The 24,000-nt window shown below is 38.7% G+C and overlaps 1 protein-coding gene across 1 annotated transcript; it reads left to right on the top strand.

Annotated features, from left to right (window-relative positions):
• Positions 1 to 21,951: 21,951 nt before the first annotated feature.
• On the top strand, positions 21,952 to 23,618 carry LOC119795998. The gene is made up of 2 exons (XM_038304293.1): positions 21,952 to 22,130; positions 22,371 to 23,618. Exon 2 carries the CDS (start codon positions 22,560 to 22,562, stop codon positions 23,616 to 23,618), a length of 1,059 nt encoding a protein of 352 aa, XP_038160221.1. The 5' UTR covers positions 21,952 to 22,130; positions 22,371 to 22,559.
• The last annotated feature ends 382 nt before the right edge of the window (positions 23,619 to 24,000 follow it).

The following is a 24,000-nucleotide window of genomic DNA, read 5'->3' as shown; positions in this document are numbered from 1 at the left end:
TTCACAGCGTCCCTTTGATGCCTTCACAGAACAACAATGTTTAGACGGTTGAAAGAGGATTAAGTTTAACCCCTTAATTGTCAGTGCAACACAGGTCTCCTCACAGAGCAAATTTCTTACTTCTAAGCATCATAGTTCCATCTTCAAGAACTAAAAACTAATCACCTTTACATAAACCCCATGCTCTACTTCAAATGGTTAAAGTAGAGGATCTAAGTAAATCTAGGCATTCTTCGTTTTTTATCTGGAGGGGTGCATTTTTTAACCTTGCGCTGCAGGCTGGATTGTCGCGAGATCTGACTTTTCAGTCTCACAACAAATCCATCTTGAAAGACTCTTGCTAATACATCCATCTCATAACAACCAGCGAGTCGAACCAATGACATGCCAGCAGTGTTTTTTGGGGTGGGACAGAAGGGCCTTGCTGTGGCAAACATGGCTACACTAAAGGACTCACTGTCAATACCGCATTTGAATCGGTTTTAGCTAAAATAGCAACAATTTCAAGTTTAAAAAAAGAGCAAAGAGAAGCACTTGGTGCATTTGTAGGTGGGAAAGATGTTTTTTTTTCTGACAGGATTTGGAAAAGGTTCGATTTATCAGCTTACTCCGGAAGTTATGGAAATGTCACAATTCACTGCTACGATTGGCTGAAAACGTACGAGGGGCGTTCAATAAGTAATGCCCCTGGGCCAATTCCAGATGTTTGATCGAGCTGAAAGTGAAGTATTTTAAATCTCTTTAGATTAAATAGAAAATTACAGCTCAGAGTTAATTGTGGTTTCTGATTTACTGATGTTAAAACTGAGTCAAGTCTGAGTTTTTGAAAGGACACACAATGGGAGACTTTTGATCAATAGAAAGTAACTTAAAGTGATAATATCCCATAATATAACCTTGTAAAACATTTTGCAAGGTCATATAAGGCATCATCGCCATAAGTTTCTTTTATTTCATCAAAAGTCTCCTGAGGTGTGAAAAACCGGATAACTGCTCGACACTCGACAGGCTCCATTTCAAACACCTGTAAGTCAGAAACCACAAATAGTTCAGAGCTGTAATTTGCTACTTAATCTAAAGAGATTTAAATAATGTCACATGCAAAATTTCAGCTCAATCAAACATCTGGAAGTGGGTCAGGAGCATTACTTGTTGAACGCCCCTCAGATTATGGAAGGCAGGTACTAGCTGGCACGTCACCCAATCAGTTCCAATTATTGTACCAAACGTCCCTTCTTTTCACGGACAGACTGAACGGCAGCCATCCCAGATTGATAATAAGCTACGTTTACATGCGCAAAATTTCCCCGATCCGATCCAAACCTTGGTTGATCGGAAATTCAAAATCTCCGTTTACATGGACACTAAATGAAATGATCCGATCATGACGTGTGTATACATGTACCAAGCGTTGGATCAGATTAAATCTTTTAAGCATGCGCAGAACTTCCTGACAAACTTGGCAGTTCTGTCTGCGTCTGGTTTTTGGGAGGCCTGACAAACGATGCGCACGGAGCGAGCGGAAAGAAAAACGGAGAGAGGAGGAAAAAAGCGCTTGGCAGCGAAATGTCCGAGAGAAAATGTAGAGAATGAGCGATTGAACCGGCGTGGGAGAGCTAGTGGGCTGTGGAGAGATAAAAGAGGAAGAGGAGGAGGATCAATTCCTGCTTCCCGCCATGTTGTTCACAACAAGAGCAAGAGCGACCGGTGGTTTCCTGTTGTTGACAAGGCGGAAAAACGTCACGCTGACGTGGCACACATGCGCAGTGAAGATTATTTTACTCTTAAGATCCGAATGGGTGTTTACATGGACGCCAATCGGAATGGCGATCAGCAAAAACCACCTCTCTCTTTCAGAATTAAATTTAGATCCGATCGGACCGAATCGGATTAGAATCTTCAGTCTGACATGTTTACATGAAACATTTTTGATCTGATCAGGCCTTCAATCCAATTAGTTGTGTCCATGTAAACGTAGCTATAGAGAACTCAACTCATTTCTAAACATATCAGTCTGGCTACTGCCAGGGTAAGCGTTTTTTGGGGGTGATAGTTCAGAGGTTAAATGTGTTTATGTATTTAGCAGATGCTTTAATCCAAAGCGACATAAAGTAAGCATTAGCGGGAAGAGTCTTGCTTAAAGGGTCTTGCCTAAATAATCATATATTTATTCTGACAATCATATAACAATAAAAATGTACTGTATCCAAGAGGGATGCTACTACAAATCCAAATATTGTTATGAGGAATCACTGAGCTGGGACTATGATCCACAGAGAGGTTTTCACAGAGCTGGACCCACTTCAGAATGACTCGTATCACACGGAAACCACTCTAGCGCTCAGCTGTGGATCAATATTTCTGTGGAAAAGAGACGTCTTTTAGTCTCTCTATCTCTCTCTCTCTTTCTCTGGAGCAGACGCCTGCTGCACCAGAATTACAGTTATAAAAGCTGTCAGGGCTGCATGGGTATTAGTGGACATGAATCCTCATCTGGGGACTGCACAGGAATCAGAGAGCCTTAATTATTTAGAACATGAACTTATGGGAACATAAAAAGCACTTTGCAAACATAAAAGGAACTTAGATGAGATACAGGCTCAAATCTTTATGTTAGTTATTAGAAATGATTAACTTTATAGCTCAAGTCATCCCCCAGTTAAAAGATTGCTGTGGTCCTCTTAATCTAGGGAATATCCTTGTGTAAAAACTAATCTAAAAATAAATTCCACATGATAAATAAAAACAGCTGATATAAAGTCAGAATGTCTATGATAAATATATTTAATACCTGGCATCAGCAGTATCGAAATAATCCTAAAGAGATAGAGATTCTGTTTCTACTTCGCCATCCTTCTCAGCAGTTTTCTGTTGAACTATATTCGGATCCTCGTGTCCTGCTCTCTGCAAAACACAAATTAAACTAACTGAGGAACAAACGACAACGCAGCCCAGCCCATTTTCTTAATTGCTTTTCCACGTGAGGCACAGATGCTCAAAGATAGGACCCAAAGTCAGTGTCAGCGTTCGTAAAGTTTTTAATTAGCCCCTTTCATAGAAGTGACTTTTATAGTGGAGCTTCTGTGACAGCTGAAAGCATAGCAACGGTGGGTACAGACCCGATTTAAAAGCTGTTCAATCATTTGCAGCATTCTAACAGGAATTATCCATTGTTATATTAGCTATTGGTGCCATTCACAGGTTTGTAGGTGGATTGAATGACATAAGAAGTCCATCCAAATCCAAAACAGCTTGCTATTCTGTATAATGTCAAGTGACTTAATATATTTATAGGATTTTGCATTATTATTTCCAAAGACAGGTCAAAAGATCGAGATTAACAGAATCTACTTTTCACTAAAGTGACAGATGCAAAAGTATTCATGCCCCTTAAACTGTTCATTTTGTTAAAGCCCAAAATTTGAATGCATGCTGTTTTTACATCAAAGCATTTCACAACTAAGTATCAAATAACGCTCTTGTTCTTCTAATATAAAACTCTTTAAAGTGTGGCATTTTTATCAAGGAAGGTTTCAACAAGGATTAGGTTATAAAAATGTCTTCCAAGTTTCCAACCAGTGTTTATTCTATCATGTTAAAAACACTATGAGGCAGAGGTTTGTCTTCCAAATGGACAATGACACACAGTCAAAGTTACAAGAAAAATGTTTGGCATATATTTACAGAAGTTTTAAAATGCCCCAATTAAAAATGCTGATAAAACTCCTACTGAGAAACTCTGAGTTTACTTATATCTGAATGAACTAAAGGTTTGGTTATTCTTAGGGGGAAAGGCTGCAGGCATCCGGTCAAATATGAGGCAATATTTGTCCTTTGGTTCTGTAATAAATTCTGTTCAGATTAAAGTTCCTTTGTGCATGGTTTCTAAACAGTACAAAAAAACAAGAAAATGTACTAATTAGGATATGAATAATAAACCTGCATTAAAATTATTCAATCACTTATAAACAGTTAAAATTGATCACAAGGAGCAAAATATATCCTAAACACCAAATCAACTCTGTAGCTTAAATAAAATAATTAATGACTACATACATAACCATGGTTTCTGCACACATTTACCATGAACTTTTAACACAATTGCTGTGTAAACAGGCAAAATCGTACATTGAAATAATTAATTACAACCAAGCTCAGTTATAAAGAACTTAAAGCTAACAAATAATTTTAAATGTTATCTACTTACAGTTAGCTCCATTAATTGTACTGAACAGCTTGGCAACAACTAACACCTTAATAAAATTTATAAACTACTAATAATATCTGCCCTGAGTTTCTCGCATTTGTGGGACGCCATGCAAATACCTGAAGAAGTGATGTCCATATTCCTACAGGCTGCTATCTTACATGTTGACATTGAATTTTAAGAGAGAAAAACAGCAACAGTTGATTACAAAGATATACTGAGCCAAAAGTAAAGAGTCACCAGCAGCTGCCTCGAAATGTACTGGAGTAGAAAGTACAATATTTGACTTTGAAATGCAGTGGAGTTAAAGTCATAAGTACCCCAACAAAAAAATGACTCAAGTTAAATAAAGATACTCAAAAAAAGTTCTTAAGGACAGAAATTACAGTATTGTATGAATGACTCATATAGTTTCCCTCCGTCTTACCTAGTCATTTTAACGAAAGCAATGATCATCACACAGTGGCTTTTTTACAATGTAAGTTCACATGCAAGACACTGTCATGAAACGGGACAGATGGAGACAGTATTCAAGGTTAGACAGTCAGTAGGAAAGTTCAAAATGTTTATTAAAATAAAAACAGACAGAAATTGAACTGAAGCGGGCTGCTGAGGATCTGTGGACCTGTAGCGACTGCAGGAGGGGGGCGGGGCACTGCCCAATCACTGACCCTCTGGTTTAACAGTTCAGTCCATCCTCTCAATCTTAGGCAGGATAAGCCGATAGTCTCCCAACAAGAAGTGGCCTTGAGCCATCCGGAGCGTCCCAGATGCAGCAACCCCAGTGAGCAAGCATGACTCTGATCCAGGACCGGGATTCAGATCAGACTGGAGTAGTACTGGAATCCAGGAGTCCGCAGTCCAGTCAGGGTCTTCTGATCCACTCAGGAACGGACAGATCCAGGTTCCAGGAATCCATCAGAGTGTGAAGGCAGGTTCAGAGTCCCATCAGTCGAGCATCCGGCTCAGATAGAAACACACCTGGGAGGACAGGTTGAGAGTCACGTGTGTTGAGCATTCGGCTCAGACAGAAACGCGCCTGGGAGGCTGAATCCACCAGGCGAACAGATAAGGGAGGGACAGACAGGACCAGTGGGTGAGAGGGAACGGAATCAGGAAATTGGAACCACAAGGGAAACGCTGAAATGCTCTCACCACTGGATAAGGAATAACTCGCCCGAGGACACTGGCTTGAGAATAAACTCCTCACTGGAACATGAACCTTGGAAATAAATCTAACACTGACAAAACTGAACGACAGGACACTAAGGCTACCTTCACACTTCTGCCTGAAGTGACCCAAATTTGACAGTCTTAACAACACAGATCCGATTTTTTCCAATGCGACCCAGGCCACTTGGACATGTGGTCCTGAATCCGATACAAATCTGATCTTTCAATGAATGCGGATGAATGCAACCTGATCGTTCACACACAGGTTGCACTCATCCGACCTGAACGGCATTAGTAATCGACATAGGCAACTATTCTGCTTCTTGCTACACAGAAGCGGCAAGAAAAACAAACACCATGGCGGATGATGATGCGGAGAGCAGTATTCATGTTTAACCATGTTAAAAAGATTGAGGTTTTAAGGTTTGGAAAGATTGCTAGATGCGCTCCACCACTACTTCCATGTTTACTTCCGTAAACATGAAACACGCTTGCCTGTGACATCATTGCATCTGCCCATGTGGGACACATAAGCTGTATGAATGCAGTTCACAAAGGAGATCACATACAAGTCGCATATATTTGGAAATGTGAACGGCAACGCAAAAAAATCGGAATTCAAAAAAATTCGAAATTGAGCATCAATGCCTGAAGTGTGAAAGTAGCCTGACAGAAGGCAAACAGGGAACAAACAAACAGCAAAGAATGACCTGGCCACGATAGCTGGAACTGAGCCCAATAAAAGGGAAACCAACAGGTGGATGAGATGAGTGACAATTAGGAACTGGACAGAGTTAAGCAGGTGAAAGGCATGAGCAGTTAAGGTGAGCTATCAGGGCAGATCATGACAGAAAAGCAATATGAAAGCAAACCACAGTGTATGAAATAAATATGTCACTTGGTTTTTAATTATAAATGCCAGTGAAATTTAGGAGATCAATGCAGTTTAGTGCTATGATGAGCTCTACCACATTATTAAAAACTAAAAAAAATCTAATAAGTTTAAATCAATGTTCCAGGGATAGATTATTTATATCTAAAATGCAAGTGGAAATCAGAGGAAATACTTTCTTAAATAATTTGATAAGAAAATGATCTAATGCACAAATTGAAGGTTAATCATTTTACATGAAGCTTAAATGGATCAAAGCAGAGTTTAGGTTCTACAATTACCTCCACTGCTGGTAATTCAGTAATTTGACAGTGGTGTTGTATTAATCATATTCGAAAGAATATATTGATTTTATTTTCAATAAAATCTTTAAATATATATATAAAAAAAACAATAATAATCCCTCAAAAGACAAATGGCTGTTTTGGTTGTGATGTAACAAAACTCGAAAAGGTTTATAGGATCAAAGGCTTTACTTTTTATACTGCTGTTATTTACAGCTCAATCATATATTCTTTAAATTAACTTTTATATTTACACACAGTTTTTGTAATCTACTCTCCTGACACCACTGAGGCCTTAAATCCCAAGCACGGAGAAAAAGGATGAACCAGTCAACTGGATAATCATCTCCTACATTTGGGATGGATCCACTATGCTGTGGGATTAATAGGGAGATTAAATGACACCAGGATCTGCGCTGCCTTCAGCTGCACACATGAAGAATGATCTGAAGTCTTTGCTTACAGTCGACGGAGAATTTGAATACTTTACGGCTTCAAGTGTGAAAACACATCTTGCCTATTGATAGTTACAAGCCTGAATGTTGGAAATTACATGAAGCGATGCATTTTGAATTGAGTGGAAATGTGTGTTCCATATTTGGAATACGCTTTGCCAGAGTTTTTTAATCTAAACGTTTTAGTCTGTGCTCCTGAGAGCCTTGGAAATGAGATTATGCTGTCGAATATAATCCACCTCAATAATAACTTCCCTGTAAAAGGAATAGATAGTGTGAGCCCACAGGAGGTCCGCTAAGTAACTCTGTCAGAGAGCTAGCAGCTACTCACTGCTAACATCACCGAACACCATAAATACAGTACAGCCCATCAGCTAAGAAAAGGGATTCACGGCTCTACTCTATGGTGTAAAAGACCTTTTTCTGCCATCTCACAGGTGAACATTTTTACTTATGGCAGAGACACAGAAGCAGATTACTAAGTGACTTTTTACATAGCCACAGTTTTATCAAACCTGGCACATGCAATAAATTTTCATAATGGAGTCTGAAATCAATTTATGAAGTCATGCTGCAGTTTGGGGATTGTTTGGCTGGGGAGGAGGATCTGATATATTGTATTATATGCTGATTATATTGCAATGACTCCATGTTGGTTTTATATCCGCACCTATTTCAATAAGATTTATTACCAAAAAAATGCATCTGAATCATTTATGAGGAATAAGAGATCATTTAGAAGAGAAAGTTTTACGTTCAGTTGCTTTATATGATTTAACATATTCATAAACTAGAAAAAAAGCTTAATAATCAGAACTGAGACTTGATATTTAGAAACATCAGTAATATTTCTTATGCAAACTAGTTTATGTGGCACGGCTGTGTTTAGGTAGATCTTTGTGTTCAATTGTATTTTTATGAACATATTTAAAAAGTTTAGAAATATCCTAACTTTGATCTCAACAAATGTTAATAAATACATCTATATTCATCAACTTTAATTTTCCCATTCAGCAAAGTGTTTAATACTTTTATCAAAAAACTATAAATACATGTTTGCGTTGAATGTAAATATGGCCATGTTTTCTGTACCCCTATCCCAAATGATTAAAGATTAAATTATTTAAGATTTGAATAATAGCAGATAAGTTTGTCTGTTTTATATGGAAATTACTACAAGACATTCTGTCACTATTTTCATCAATATGTTAACCAAATGATGTCACAGCTCACACCCAGTATTCAAGGCAGGTGGTAATTCAAAAAGCATTTATTAGAGAACTAATTGCAGAAACAGCAGCTATGGTGTCTATCGCAGGAGCTTCTGCAGAAAGGAAACACAGGTTAGTGACCACGTAAATCTAGTGGATTCTAGTGGGCAGACAAAGGGCAGGAAAATCCAGTTGGCAAAGCCAAAGCAGAGGTTGAGGATGTGCTCAGCATTCTGAAGTAGGACACCAGCCTGACGAGGTTCTAGAGGGAAATCCAGGATGTTGATGGGAAACAGTTCCTAGTTCATTTAACCGTCAGAATCCAGCAGGAGTACAAAGACAGATCAGGCAAACTGATCCGACGGGTTGAGGGGCAGAACAGGAAATCAGAAACACTAAGGTAATGCTGAAACGCTCTCACAACTGGCTCGTAAAATCTCACATTATGACTGGAAACAGGTTAAAACAAATCAGACGGGAACAGACAGGCTCAGTGGTAGAGAGGCAGAACAGGAAAGCAGAACCAGTAAGGTAATGCTAGACACACTCTCTGGCTTGAGAGAATAATCTGGCCCTGGTGACTGGTTAGTCCAGGTGAATTAAATGAGTAACTAAGCCAGTCATTCGCACCAAGTTAATGACAATTGACCTATTTTGACCTATTTAGACCAATAATTAAAACTTTAAAACAACGAAAACTGTGACAAACTTGGCAGATGAAGAGTTAGGTTTATCCTACTACACCTAAAGGTCGTTTGCATATCCACAACCTGAGTGGCATTTATTCCAAAGGATGCTGTTAATCTGTATATATTTCAAGTTAAACTAAATAATAACATCACAGATCCCAGCTTGTAAAATGTAACTTCTTAAAAACTACATTACATTCCATGAGAAACCTGTCCTTCAAATGCAATTATTAACGACCCTTTAAATTACCCTTTAGCTGCAAACTAAAATTCAGCATCAGTTCAAATACTTATATAACTCAGGGCTTTCCTAATGAAGGTATGATGATGGTTTTTACAGTCATTGTGATGTGATCCCTGAGGTAAATTGAATGTTCTACAAAATATATAAATGTACGTTGAAATAAGTAGATGTAAAATGTATCTAATCAACTACAACATGATATAAATTTTAATGTAGCATTAGTTATGAAATTCATAATTAAATAATTTCATTTTCCATTATATATATACAAATATTTTAAAATAATAGATCACATATTCCAATGTGATGAATAGGGCTGCTTAGTGGCGCAGTGGGTAGCACTGCTGCCCTGCAGCAAGAAAGTTCTGGGTTTGATTCTGGCTGAAATGTTTGGAAACATGTAATAAACCTCAACCAGTCTCACTTCATTGGGTGATATAGACTGTGTCCGAATATAAGCCCGAACCGCTACATAGGGCACTATATAGTGGTTACGCTATTTTAGTTGAGTCTCCGAACGTCTAGTGGATAAAAAAGTAAATTTCCCACAATGCACCTTGAAAAGTAGTTCATATCCACAGTCACTAGATGAGCAGATATATCCCGGTGAGCTCTCCTGGCAAAGCATTATGGGATTTTCTGTCACAGAGGTGCGTTGTCACCATAAGCCGTCGACGAAAAGTAACAAAGATGACGCAGGCAACATGCTGGGTGGTGGAGTCACGTCATTAATGGGGAGAGAAAAGTAGTGATTATCTCTCCAAACGGTCAGTTAACAGAGTTCACTATAAAGTCCATTATATAATCCCCACTCGATATAGTGATTGAGGGATCTACGCGTTAGGGCGAACGTTCGGACACAGCCCTGAAGAGCGTGGCCTTCCCTGCCACACACAAAGGAACTGAAGGCAAACCAAAATTTAATTAGTTATTGAAAATAAAAACTATGAATTCTATATGATGTTATATATGTTTTTTATTATATGGTTCATCATGAGGTTTTATCATTCAAAATATTTTGTATTTCAAACTAAACATTCTCCACTGTAGTGAGAACTGTCATGATGGATCTTTTTTTAGCCACAATGTGCAGCAATTAAATAGATGCTAGGTCTAACATCACTTGCAGCTAATGGTTAGAAAAATGAGGTATCCTCTTACAGTGCTTACAAATGTCTGAACCCATATTCCCCCACTCCTAATAGCTTTCACTTAGTTCAACTGGTGATGAGCCATGGTAGGAAAAACTGGATACGATTGGCACTTTCAGTTTTAGCAGATTGCTGAGCTAATGCACATGCTATGTGGTCTGCAGGTTGAACATGTTTTGCTATTATGCTCCTTTTGGGGTGTAGAGATAAGTAGCATGAAAGTGGCTTCCTATGGCTATCCGCTGAGTAGTGATGTATAAATTAGAGGGACCAGGGTTAAAAAAAACCCACACACAAACACACCTGGAACCATATTTTAGGATTTCCAGACCACTGGCCATACATCCTGTAACCAGAACACCATACAGCAGCAGCCATTCAAAATGGCCCTTCCCAGTCAAATGCCAGCCGAATGGCAGCCCACTTCCCTGCAACTCCCAGAAAAATCCCCTCTAACTTCCAGCCTCTGGAGTGTACCCCTCCTTCTCGTGGAAGTGCATATTTTTTTTACTCTGAATTCACACTTTCACTGAATTACAGGGTCTGAGAGGGAGATGGTGCTTCTCTTTAGATCTTAATGTCCAAAAATCATGACAGAAAGAATATTTTAGCACAAAGATTGATGTCTAAAAAGGAATTGTAGGGGGCCTGCCAAGGACCCATCAAGGAAAGTGGGGAAATGTTGTATGGCTACTACTGTAGCTCTACCCATTCTTGTTCCGGGTCAGTTGCTCTCTGATCACACAATACAGCATATATACCATGCACTACATGCTTCCACCCAGACTGCTTTGCGGAGCTCCTTTGCTTTCCCACAGTCATTTTTGTCTCTTAGTCTGCTGTCCTCCTACGTGAACCCGCACTTCCTTCCCTTATGTATCCCCCAGAGTCTCATGTCTACTTGTGAAGTTAAGCTGTTTGCGTTAGATAGTGAAGATTGTAGCTCTGTTAGACTGCGGCTTATAAAATCCCACAGATCTTATCCTAATTGCCTGAGATTTAAGGGGGGAAATCTGCTGAGCACAGCAGAGAAACTTGTCGCTTGAAGCAAATAGAGATCCAGTTTGGTTAAAAGAAGCTACCTTGACTTCAGAAAAATCTTGCTAAAGCAAATAGGACAGCTTGCCACCTGGTAGCAATGCAATAACCTTGCATTAATGGCTGTAAAACCTGAGATTTTACCTACTGAAATTATTCACAAATATACATGGGGGAATGGATGAAAGTAAAACCTGCTGCATGCTGATTTAACAGATGTGTTGGTCAGGTCCTTAAATTCAAATTGAAAGTACTGGCTCTATATTTTCTGTTAATAAACCCCCATCAATATTAAGGAAAGCCGGGGAATCAGTGCAGAGAATAATAAGCTAAGAGTTTCTGCTTTGGCTTATTTTCATGCTGCTCGTGTGTCTGTGAGAGTAAAGGTCAAAATGAACATCTCAGCAATCAAAGCAAAGGAGCCACTTTACCCAGCGCAGTATGAATATTAGTAAAAACGGTTCTAACCAGTCTGCTTTGAATCTGTAAATGCAGCTCCAACCACTGCTGACATGTTTCCTGGATCGGGGTGAATATGCAAGAAACAAAATTGGATCCACAAGGCTTGTCAAAGGGAAAGATGATAGATAATGCCCACAGAAATGTCCACTGTACTTCTATATTTTATTAAGAGGTACAATATAAATGTATTTATAAAGGTTTACTTTATTATGAAAAAAGCTTTCAGCTTAATATAAATAGAGCTTGATATTTGATAATTAACATTGAGGATGAAAATAGTCTTTTTGATTTGAGTCTGAATGGAAAATGAATTACTTGCTGTGAAACATAAAGTTCTTTTATGTCTCTGATGCGCAGCAATGGTATTGCTTTTAGAAGTCCGCTTTCATCAGATGAAGCGTTCCAAATTCCAAAGTGTTTGAATCTTCTTCAGCGCAGACTGAACGTCTACATTTCGCTGCATGGGATAAGCTCATGTTGTTATTGAGCCTTCATTGTTTTTAATGGTGTAGAATTGTGAAATAATGTGAAGAATGTGTTTCTAGAGATGCAAATTCAATTCAATTCAGTTTATATAACTCCAATTTACACCACATGTCATCTCAAGGCACTTTACAGTTCACCAGATCCTACAGTCAAATGGATTCAAAGTTTTCAATCTAAGGAAAACCAGCTATTTGCATTGACTCATTGACTCGGATGCAATCCCTCACACTAAGCATGCTTGTAGCGATAGTGGAGAGGAAAAACTCCCTTTTAACAGGAGAAACCTCCAGCAGAACCAGGTTCAGTGTGAGCGGCCATCTGCAGAGGCCGACTGGGGTTCAAGGAGACAGAAGTAGAGATACAAAAAGCAGCTGTAAAAGGCGGCCCCGTCCAGGAAACACACAGCCACACTGCAAAAAATAGAAATCTAAATAATATTTTTTCCTAAACTAAGTGCATTTGTTCTTGAATTAAGGAGGTAAGTGAGACACTTTGCCAATGGAACAAGACAATTTACATTTAAAATAAGAAAAAGCAACTGCATTGTCTTATTTCAAGTGCATATTATCTAATTATCTTATTTTAAGAGTGAAAATACTAATTCCATTGGCAAATCATCCCATTTACCTACTAAAATTAAGGTAAAATACACTTGATTTAATGAATATTTACTTATTTCTAGATTGTTTTTGCAGTGCAGACAGACGAGCTCCGAGCCAGCTCCTATGTCAGAGGATGAAGAAAGCACATCCAGCCAGTCGCAGTCAGAGAAACAGGACACTGGTAAAACAGGAAGATCTCCAACATCTATAAGCAAGAGTGTTGATGACAGCAGCACAGCTGATATTCTCTCCAGGGTGGAGTCACAGCCAAACAGGAACAGACGAGGCGAAGCTACTATGAGTAGCACAAATGGCACGATTAGGACGAAAAGAGACTGAAGCAAAACCTACCGGTAAATTGAAATTCAACAGAGTTCAAAGATCTGAGCTTTTCTGTCAATTCTCTTTGTGTCAACCAATCAGGGACGCGATGTGGTTTTGATATAGGATGAAGGAGTGAATCTTTTTACAATCCAATTGAAAAATATATATATATATATATAAAAAAAAACATTTTCATATAGAGTAAAGTAATGAATGGTCTTTACATGTTTGTGGGTGGCTTTTAAAAAAAGCAGTTTTGATCATCCCTAAGAAGGATTGTAACTCTTTCATCATTCATCTTGCTCTTGCAGCTCCAGAGCTGGTCCCAGTTACAGTAGCAGTCACCTTTCCCCAGCATTGGCATGCTCTCTGCCTGGCCTCTTGCTCTGCTCTCCAGCTGTCCTCCCTAAACTTGAGAACGCATTCTTGCCTGGCCCCTGTTGTACGGGTGAACCATCCTAAGAATGGGATAACAGCTTCAGGTCCTAGTTAGACGGAAGAGACCAAGGCCACGTTAACAATGCAAGTTTTAGAGATCAATTCTGATTTTGTTATTTGGCTGTTTTCCAAACTCTATCCAATGGATCCATGAAGAGAGCCACCGTGCAATCAAACAATAACAACATGCGTCAGAAGGCAGTGTCTATGGGCGATTTAAAGCTGTTGAGAAGCGGAAGTAGCCGGATGATAGAGCTATTGGACGGTGCTAAAGTTTGTCTTTATTTTTTCAACGTTTTTGCAGTGATCCACACTGCAGGGCATTAAGTTTACAAATATACAAGGTTCCTACCGTGTCTTAAGGTCAGTGTCTTCCTAAACCTTTTAGGGCAACCTTTTCAAATAGATCATAGATATCTAGATACAACTGTATTTTATTTGGGATTAATTTTGACAAACAGGGTGAAGCAGTGAGCTTTTTTGTTCTATGGCAGCTTTGCCAGACAAATTTACTATTAAAAGGAAATCAAGACGTTTGTTGCTCACAAATCAGCCATAAAACCTGAAGCAATGGCAGACAGAACCTTTAAAGTAGAATGACTTTCTCTTTAAGTTTCCCACACGGCTTAACTAATTTCTCACAGACAATAAAGTTTTCTGTATAGTCTTATTTAACAACCTTTCAAACAATTTACCCTGAAAACAAATGTTGTTTGGAGAAGGTTCCACAGCACAAGCCATTAAAATAAATAATCAGAATGTCTGAGGGGAAAAAAATAATCGCTGAATATTTTTATAAATGAAAAACAAACAAAGCTTTATTGTATGGCTACTTAAATTTTTCACAATGACTAAAAATACACTGACCTGCATTTCTTCCAGTGTATATATAAATGTGGTAAAGGTACTAGTATGTTTTGCAGACTTGAAAATAGGCAATTTTCATTCCTTTCTTTCAGTTTTGCAGATTTGATAGCCAATGCATAGCGATGACTTATTCGCTTATCTATATTGAACATCTCATACATCTTTTAAGGAGTTGGATAACAGTCAAATGGATCCCCCTCTAGAATGTGGCCTCCAGAAAATGAGAGAAGTGCACAATGTCTGGGTCATGAAGCTGAGAGAAAATGTTTCATTTGGGAGGGAGGAGGAGGGAGAACAAACATGGTGGTGCAGAGAGCAAGGTCTGAAAGTTTCCAGGCAGATTGGGTCTTAGTCTCCCTCCCCTCAAGGATCAGGAGATGGAGGAAACTTTCAGGACCAATTCTTCTTAATCTTCAAGGAGACAGTTATTGATTATTTCTCTGAAGCCTGAAAAACACAAACAGCAAGAGAAAAGGGCTTGCAGGTAAACAAAGACTATTCCGTCACAATCAAAGCATATCATTTATTATTAGCTGGAGAGCCACGTTGGTAACCAAAAGTTCATAAGTGCCTGCTGTGAAGGAGATGGGGAAGGGCAAAATGCATTTTGCAACTGACCTAATCAATGGTGTGATTAATGGAGCTAATTTTACCTGGACACAGCGGGTCATTACTTCCTGTTTCCCATCTCTTCCTTCCTTGTGTCTATTTAGAGGCCGATGTGGATAATGTATTTGCCTCGCTAATGAGAGTCATGCATAGACAGAGAGGACAGCAGAGTTGAAGTCACGGACGACAAGTCAACTGGGACTGGGGCCCTGCACACAGAGATGCTATGAGCTGCAGCTGCTGACAGCTTCTCCAGCCTTTGCGCAGCGTGCTTACATGGCCCTACATACCTGCCCTGCAGCAGCCTGTCATTATTCTGGCTAGAGTTTGAAAAGATGGATAGACTGAGGTCCTGAGAGAAATTTAACATTTGGATTAATTTGTTTCAGCAGCATTTTCACATTGCTGTAATCATAACATATGTTACAACTGTTACTGTCTATTTATGAGAAGCAATATTTCAATTAACTGTTTAACTAAACTTTCAAGAAATTTGGCTGAGAGATGTTCAGAGGTGTCGAGTAACCAAGTACAAACACTTTGTTACTGTACTTTAGTACACTTTTTAGGTATCTATACTTTACTCCATCACTTATTTTTCTTCCTACTTCTGACAAATATCTGTAATTTCTATTCCTTATATTCTTAAAACAAATGTTACTCGTTACTCTTGGCTTCTGATTAATGTTGAAAAATATTTGCTTTATTTGCGCCATCCAATGCAGATCATTGGCGCCATTCACATAGTGAAAACTAGCGTAATTCAATGAGTCATATAACGCAAACACTCATTGGTTAGCTATTTGTCAAATTTATGATGACGCCAAAGGAAATCATCAGAAGCAAGCAGGTCGTCTTCAAACTGCACCCTTGGCCCTATGTCAAAGAATTTTTCGAAATAGTCGAAAAATTGACCTTTCAATTCATATAATGGCATCTGGCTGTTTTTTGTTTTTGTTTTTTTTTTAAGGTTACTTTATACTTTTATACTTTATTAGTTTTTGGAGCACATACGTTTTCACTTTTACTTGAGTAAAGAGGTCAAGTTTATACTTCAACTTTTACCAGAGTTTTTAAACTGCAGTATCTATACTTCTACTTACGTAACAAATGTATGTACTTTTGACACCACTGGAGATGTTGATAGAAAGTTACATTTAGATTTAAGTGTCACAAAATCAGCTCAGAAAAAATGGCTAGTAAATTTAATGTAATCTCTCCTCCTACTATTTAAGCTTAAACAGTAAAAGCAGGCTTTTGGTTTAGCCAAAGCTTAAAAATGGCAACAACCTCTCAGGAAAGGGGACCTAGTATTCAAGGCAGACAGATAGTATGATTACGCAAAAAGCATTTATTAAAAAAACTGATCTGCAGTAGCATCGGCTAGGGCGCCTAGGGCAGGAACCTCTGAAGAAAAAGAAAGATAGGTCAGTTACCAAGTAGATTGTGAGTCACTAACCTGGTTTAATAGTTAAGGTATCGCTGAAACGCTCTCATGACTGGCCCATGAATAGGTCGCTCTGATCACAGGAAACAGGCAGGTTAACACAGATCAGCAGGAACAGGCGGGCTCAGTGGTTGAGAGGCAGACCAGGTAATCAGAAAGCCTAAGGTAGCGCTGAAACGCTCTCACCCTAATGACTGAAAACAGGCAAGTTAAATAGAAGCAGGAGCAGGTGGATTTCATGAACAGGTGAATGAAATGCCCTGCGGTGACAAAATTTCATTTCCTATGAATTCCCTTATATATATTGATTTCTTATTGCTGATTTGCATTTACTCACTTTATAAAAGTTTTCACTCCTTTCACCTCTGCAAGGCCACGCAGTGTCTGGGAGGAGCTGTTGATTTACTATTAGGGATTGTTTGGGACAGAAAAAAATCATTCCCATAACAAGCCAGATTCCTTCTACGGGTTTATTTTTATATTTTACAATTTCCTCAACTTTCTGTAACTTGTTTGGATTAACTGTAACTGGACACCTTCTCAGCTCTCCTGCAAAATTTAAGTTAGTGAGAAAAACATCTAGGCAGAACAGTGCAGCGCATCAAGCTGTGTGTTACGATCTGTCTTGTCTCTCAACTTTGCAAAGAAAATAAAGTACAGACTGAGTGAATTACCATCAATTTCCTTTATTTAACTGGATTTCATAGTTACCCACTTTTTTTCCTATGGCAGAATACAACTCTGCCCTGGATCTCATTCTAAACAGGTAATACAACCAGTCTCATGATTCAGATGGCCAAACAGGATACTCATACAATATAACAGACTCCAGTGATCTGGAAAAACGACAGATGGGTCATTGTTTTGCATGTGACTATGTGCGGAGGAGGATGGATCTCCAGGTGCTTTAAAATATCTGCCCTCCAGCTACAAGTGCTTATAGTACCAGCCAGAACTGACAAATACTCCTGGATAGCCGTAAAAATGTTTCATAAAAACTGAGTGGAAGTTCGGTTGCCTCCGATTTAAGCTTGTTTTGTGATTCCATTCAAGTGGATGACTGAGAATTTGCACAGACATATATTACATTTTAGTTTTGCTAAGTGCTCCTTAGGATTATATGCTTTTGACTTTTTGAGTCATCAAGGAAAAATTAAGCCTCTTGAAATTTAGCAGAGGGTCAAATTAACTCCTCATTAAGAAAGACATGTATTTAAAAAATAAATTTCACAACAAAATACCTAAATTACAAGGGCTTTTTATTTTTAGCCAACTTTTGGTTCAAGGAAAATTGTAGCCATAAAAGTTAACAATTTGTTTCACTTAGACGTTAAAACAGATATTGGAATATAGCTCTCATCATAATCTTATAACCAAAAAGGATAACTATAATTAAGTTCAGTGGGCTCTGTGTTAGCTGTTGTTTGCTGCATTAGCAAAAGCAAAATTAGAGCTTATTTACAAGCCCTTAAAAACGTAATGCCTCTTATCATAGTAAAAGTGATAAAATCTGAAATCAGCGGATGGAAAAAATCAACTTTTCCTGATGCCTTGCAAACTTACTATTTAGGAAACTATAATCTAACAGGTTCTACAAGAAAAACAACTTAATTCTATCCAAATTAGGATGATGATGATGGTTTTATTTTCGGTTAACTTATCAGTTTCAGCATTTGTTAAATGTTTAATTAACATTTAGACTGAACAAATATTACTGTGGAAGGGCAGGTTTAAGTTGTAAAATCTGAATTCCTTTATTTTTATTCGGCTCTGCAGCTCCTGCTTTCATCATAGCTATATTTTCCGGCTTTAAACAATTTAAGTTAGAGCGGTACAAGCTAGATCTGTTCGTAAACACAAAGGCAGGCATAGATGGAGAACGCAGTCTTGTACTGTATGTGATAAACTTGGTTCTTTTGGTATTAAACTGCATGTGTAAAATAGTCAAAATGCACCCTGACAATAATTTGTGTGCATGTGCATTAAATAAAAATACTCATGTGTCTGTTTATTGTTCATGTGAACTTTTAGCAGAACTCTGGCTCATACTGCAAGATCTGTACTACGGTTTTATGAAGTTCTTATTAATCTTTCTGCTTTTGAATATTCAATGTTTCTATAAAGGATTGCTTTGTAACCCTTGGGGAATATGAAGCCCTTTAAAATAGCAAAAGCACTTTAGTTAAGGAGGGCAGCAGAAGGTCAACTCCACTTATCCTGAACCCTTGCAATCTTGACATTTTGGAAAATTTTATCCGACAGCAGCTGCAAGTAAAGCACCTTTAGCTGACCTTAGCCGTGAGCTCGGTTTCAACAACTCTGTCTTTTTGTGATGTGTTTTCATGTGAATTTAAGTTGCATGACTGCAGAGGCCACTTGAGAATACAGCTCGAATAACGCCTGAAAAAAAGGAACCGCCTAAAGGTTTTCTCAAAACAGCAACTACGAAGATTAAACGTTTAACTCTCAATATAAGAAAAGGAAATATAACCTTGATTTTTTAAGGAGACATAAGTGGGTGAGGATATAAGTACTTTCAGCTCTATGACTCTATTAAGATTTAAACAACCATAAGAAGATGAGGATTCTTTATGGTTCCTGGTACAGCTACACTTTAACAAGGGGGAGATAAAAAAAATACATGGTGGGTTATGCTGGCTTTTTGTTTTACTATTTGACTTTTTTAAATAAAATAAAAATAATAATAATTTACTTTATTGAAAATAATTGGTAATATCCCAAACATTCCATAACAGAACTGCCAATACTTCCTTCTCTATTTTCCCTTTCTCCCCATAATTAAATCAAATCTCCTATGATAGATACCCTAATGTTAACACAGCTGTTTGTTCCCTGCCAGTCTTTGTCCTCATTAGAGGACCAAGTGAGTGCCTGATCTATTTAAATAATTGTTAAAATCTCTCATTACTTCCATCTTTAAGAACATATCTGTCTCCATAACCGTGTCCATTCCATTCTGATTTTAAGCTGCTAACACTTTACAATAAAGCACACAAGATGGTATCAACTACTAGAGAATACCTACAGAACTATTAAGGAACTAATGGGTAGTTAACCAGTAATAACGAGGGCACACCCAGCCCAGCCTTAATATGGGATTGCCGCTTAGTGATCGGGAAACACAGAGGCTGTCTGCAAATGTGCACCCCTGTACAGATCACTATAGAAACCCTATAGTGATCTGTACAGGAGCACACATTTGGATTCTGACACCCCTTTTGGAATGGGTGTCCCAATGTTTAGTGATAAAAAAGTGGTGCACTACATGAGCAGATATACAGGTGCTGGTCATAAAATTAGAATATCATGAAAAAGTAGATTGATTTCAGTAATTCCATTTAAAAAGTGAAACTTGTATATTATATTCATACATTACATACAAACTCATATATTTCAGATGTTTATTTTGTTTAATTTTGATGATTACAAATGACAACAAATGAAAATCTCAAATTCATCATATCAGAAAATTAGAATATTGTGAAAAGGTTCAAAATTGATGGCCCCTGGTGCCACACTCTAATCAGCTAATTAACTCAAACCACCTGCAAAAGCCTTTAAATGGTCTTTCAGTCTAGTTCTATAGGCTACACAATCATGGGGAAGACTGCTGACTTGACAGTTGTCCAAAAGACGACCATCGACACCTTGCACAAGGAGGGCAAGACACAAAAGGTCATCGCTAAAGAGGCTGGCTGTTCACAGAGCTCAGTGTCCAAGCACATTAATAGAGAGGCGAAGGGAAGGAAAAGATGTGGTCGAAAAAAGTGTACAAGCAAGAGAGATAACCGCACCCTGGAGAGGATTGTGAAACAAAACCCATTCAAAAATGTGGGGGAGATTCACAAAGAGTGGACTGCAGCTGGAGTGAGTGCTTCAAGAACCACCACACACAGACGTATGAAAGACATGGGTTTCTGCTGTCGCATTCCTTGTGTCAAGCCACTCTTGAACCACAGACAGCGTCAGAAGCGTCTTGCCTGGGCTAAAGAGAAACAGGACTGGACTGCTGGTGAGTGGTCCAAAGTCATGTTCTCTGATGAAAGTAAATTTTGCATTTCCTTTGGAAATCAAGGTCCCAGAGTCTGGAGGAAAAGAAGAGAGGCACTTCATCCACGTTGCTTGAAGTCCAGTGTAAAGTTTCCACAGTCAGTGATGGTTTGGGGTGCCATGTCATCTGCTGGTGTTGGTCCATTGTGTTTTCTGAGGTCCAGGGTCAACGCAGCCACATACCAGGAAGTTTTAGAGCACTTCATGCTTCCTGCAGCTGACCAACTTTTTGGAGATGCAGATTTAATTTTCCAACAGGACTTGGCACCTGCACACAGTGCCAAAGCTACCAGTACCTGGTTGAAGGACCATGGTATCCCTGTTCTTAATTGGCCAGCAAACTCTCCTGACCTTAACCCCATAGAAAATCTATGGGGTATTGTGAAGAAGAAGATGCAATACACCAGACCCAACAATTCAGAAGAGCTAAAAGCCACTATTAGAGCAACCTGGGCTATCATAACACCTGAGCAGTGCCACAGACTGATCGACTCCATGCCACGCCGCATTGCTGCAGTAATACAGGCCAAAGGAGGCCCAACTAAATACTGAGTGCTGTACATGCTCATACTTTTCATGTTCATACTTTTCAGTTGGCCAACATTTCTATAAATCCTTTGTTTTTATTGGTCTTCAGTAATATTCTAATTTTCTGATATGATGAATTTGAGATTTTCATTTGTTGTCATTTGTAATCATCAAAATTAAACAAAATAAACATCTGAAATATATGAGTTTGTATGTAATGTATGAATATAATATACAAGTTTCACTTTTTAAATGGAATTACTGAAATCAATCTACTTTTTCATGATATTCTAATTTTATGACCAGCACCTGTATGCTGCAATGCTTTGCAAGAGCTCTCCTCACAAAGCACCGTGGGATTTGAGCACAAAGATGTGCAGGGAGCCAGAGTCAGAGTCCGACCAACAGGGAGAGAAAATTAACAATCATCTAAATAGTGATGGAGGGTGTCACATGCTTGTCAGGAGGCCAAGCAGTCTTGGAGGTGGGGTTGAAAGAAGAACATGCTTTGTAGAGTTTTCAGCAAACAAAACTTTAATTTCTTCTTGTGCAGGACATCAACCAAACCACACCAACCAAGAACAATGGCAGACATGTTTCTTAAATAGAGGAGGAACTAAATTGGAAGAAACCATTTTTAAAAGGCTGTTCAGCTTCACAATAAGAAGAAAAGGAAATTTTGGTTTAAAAAAACAACTACTTAAGAAATAATTTTACCAATAAATACAGAAACAAAAATTTTAATTCAATCCAAATGTGCTGGAGCTCTTTTTTTATGTTGTTGTTTCTCCAGGCCCTTAGGGGGCGCATGTTTGCACAGTTCGCTAGGTTGAGCCAGTGAATGAGTAGAAGGTGTGTTACAGGAAGTTACTGCCATGAGTCAGGCATGAGTATGGTTTGGATTTCATCTGCATCCATCCGCTCCTTTCCATCCCTTTGAGTGGCAATATGAGTAAGAGACATAATTGTTTATGGTTTCTAGATACTATATATCTGATTATTTTTGTAAATTTGAGACGTTTGATATGTTGTTTGCTTTAATACGCTGGAGTTAGATTAGAGTGGATGTTATGCTACAGCTAAGTTTAAGTTACCATTTAAATGCATGTTTTACACAAAGAAAACGTTTATTTTATTCATTCTGATGTTTTGTTTGTGTAGTAATATTTTTATGTATTCTGTATCGTTTCAGTTTCACACTTTTTTGCATTAAATCCTGTTCAAATACAACACACGCCTGTTCCTTGGAGGAAGTGATGCAGGAAAGAGTTTAGCTGGCTGTGAATCTCAATAGAGGACACGGGGTCACATTGGGTGCAACAGTACAGTGAAATCATAACACTCTGCAAGGGACTACGAGCAGACGCTTTACTACTCAACCATGGAGAAATCAGAAGCTAAAGGTCGATATGATGAAGAAACAAAGTCAACCCACTCAGGAAAGTCTTCAGGAAAATTTACTGTTAGATCAGAAGCAACACGTTCCAGTAGGTCATCAGCATCCTCACAAGCCAGCATGGCGGCAGCACGAGCACAAGCAGAAGCTCAAGCAGCGAAAGCCAGATTAGCCTACGCTGAACAGGAAATAACGATCAAAGTAGAAAAAGCCCGTCTAGAAGCAACTCTTGACATAATCAATCTCCAAAAAGAAGCTGACGCAGCCACGGCTAAAGCTGAGGTAATGGAGTCAGCAGCAGCTCAGTTTGACACAGCTGATTCAAAGGAAGAATTAAGATTTCTGCCTCTCCAAACTACTTCAGAACAAAAGGTGAGTGAATACATAAATAAACACAGTTACACTGACCTGGCTGGGGACAATAAAGAGACATTTCAAGGGGATTATGAGACATACCGGAACGAAAGATGTAAACAGCCAATAGTGTATACACCTTTTGTCCCCAAACAAGAACCAATGCAATACCAGTCAGTGCCACAGGATGGGGCCAGGCAACCATCAAAAACAGATCTAATTCCAAAAACCCTCCACAACATATTACAACCACAGCAGGAACAAAGCCCAAATAAAAATGCTGACACCACAACAAGTGATCTTGCCAGATTTTTTGCCAAAAGTCAACTAGTAACTGGAGGATTATCTAAATTTGATGACATGCCAGAAAACTATCTCAGCTGGAAAGCCACATTTGAGCATACCATCAGGGACCTCAGTCTTACAGCCAGTGAAGAAATGAATCTACTCATTAAATGGCTAGGCCCAGAGTCTTCTGAACACGCTAAAAGACTAAAAGCAGTTAACATAAGGAATCCACCTGCTGGTTTGCACATGATATGGCAGAGACTGGAAGAGTGTTACGGCTCACCAGAAGCAATTGAAAACTCTCTGTCAGAATACAAAACTTCCCAAAGCTCTCCAGCAAAGAACCACACAAGCTACGTGACCTGGCAGATCTATTGTGTGAACTCCAAGCTGCAAAGCTAGATGGCTATTTACCTGGGCTTAGTTACCTTGATACTAGCAGAGGAGTAGGCCCAATAGTGGAGAAGTTGCCATTTCATCTTCAAGAAAAATGGACAATGGTAGGATCAAAGTTTAAAGAGGACCACAATGTTAGCTTTCCACCCTTCTCAGTTTTCATTGACTTTGTGAAAGGTCAGGCCAAAGCAAGAAATGACCCCAGCTTCACTACAACATTCAACACAACTACTTTATCATATTCAAATAACACTTCCAGCTACAGAAAAGGAAAACCAACTGGTAACTACAGCCAAAAGCCATCAGTCACAGTGCACAAGACAAACATATCATCAGAAGGATCGAAGACAAGAGAAACAGGTGAAGACATTCAAAAACAATGTCCCAT

This window comes from Cyprinodon tularosa, unplaced genomic scaffold, assembly GCF_016077235.1.
Source record: "Cyprinodon tularosa strain WSP-4 unplaced genomic scaffold, ASM1607723v1 ctg53, whole genome shotgun sequence".
Taxonomy (NCBI): domain Eukaryota; kingdom Metazoa; phylum Chordata; class Actinopteri; order Cyprinodontiformes; family Cyprinodontidae; genus Cyprinodon; species Cyprinodon tularosa.
This window is presented reverse-complemented; position numbering and strand designations above follow the sequence as displayed.

Coding starts and splice junctions, on each gene's coding strand:
- LOC119795998 (XM_038304293.1), top strand. CDS start 22,560: ATGGAGAAATCAGAAGCTAAAGGTCGATATGATGAAGAAACAAAGTCA.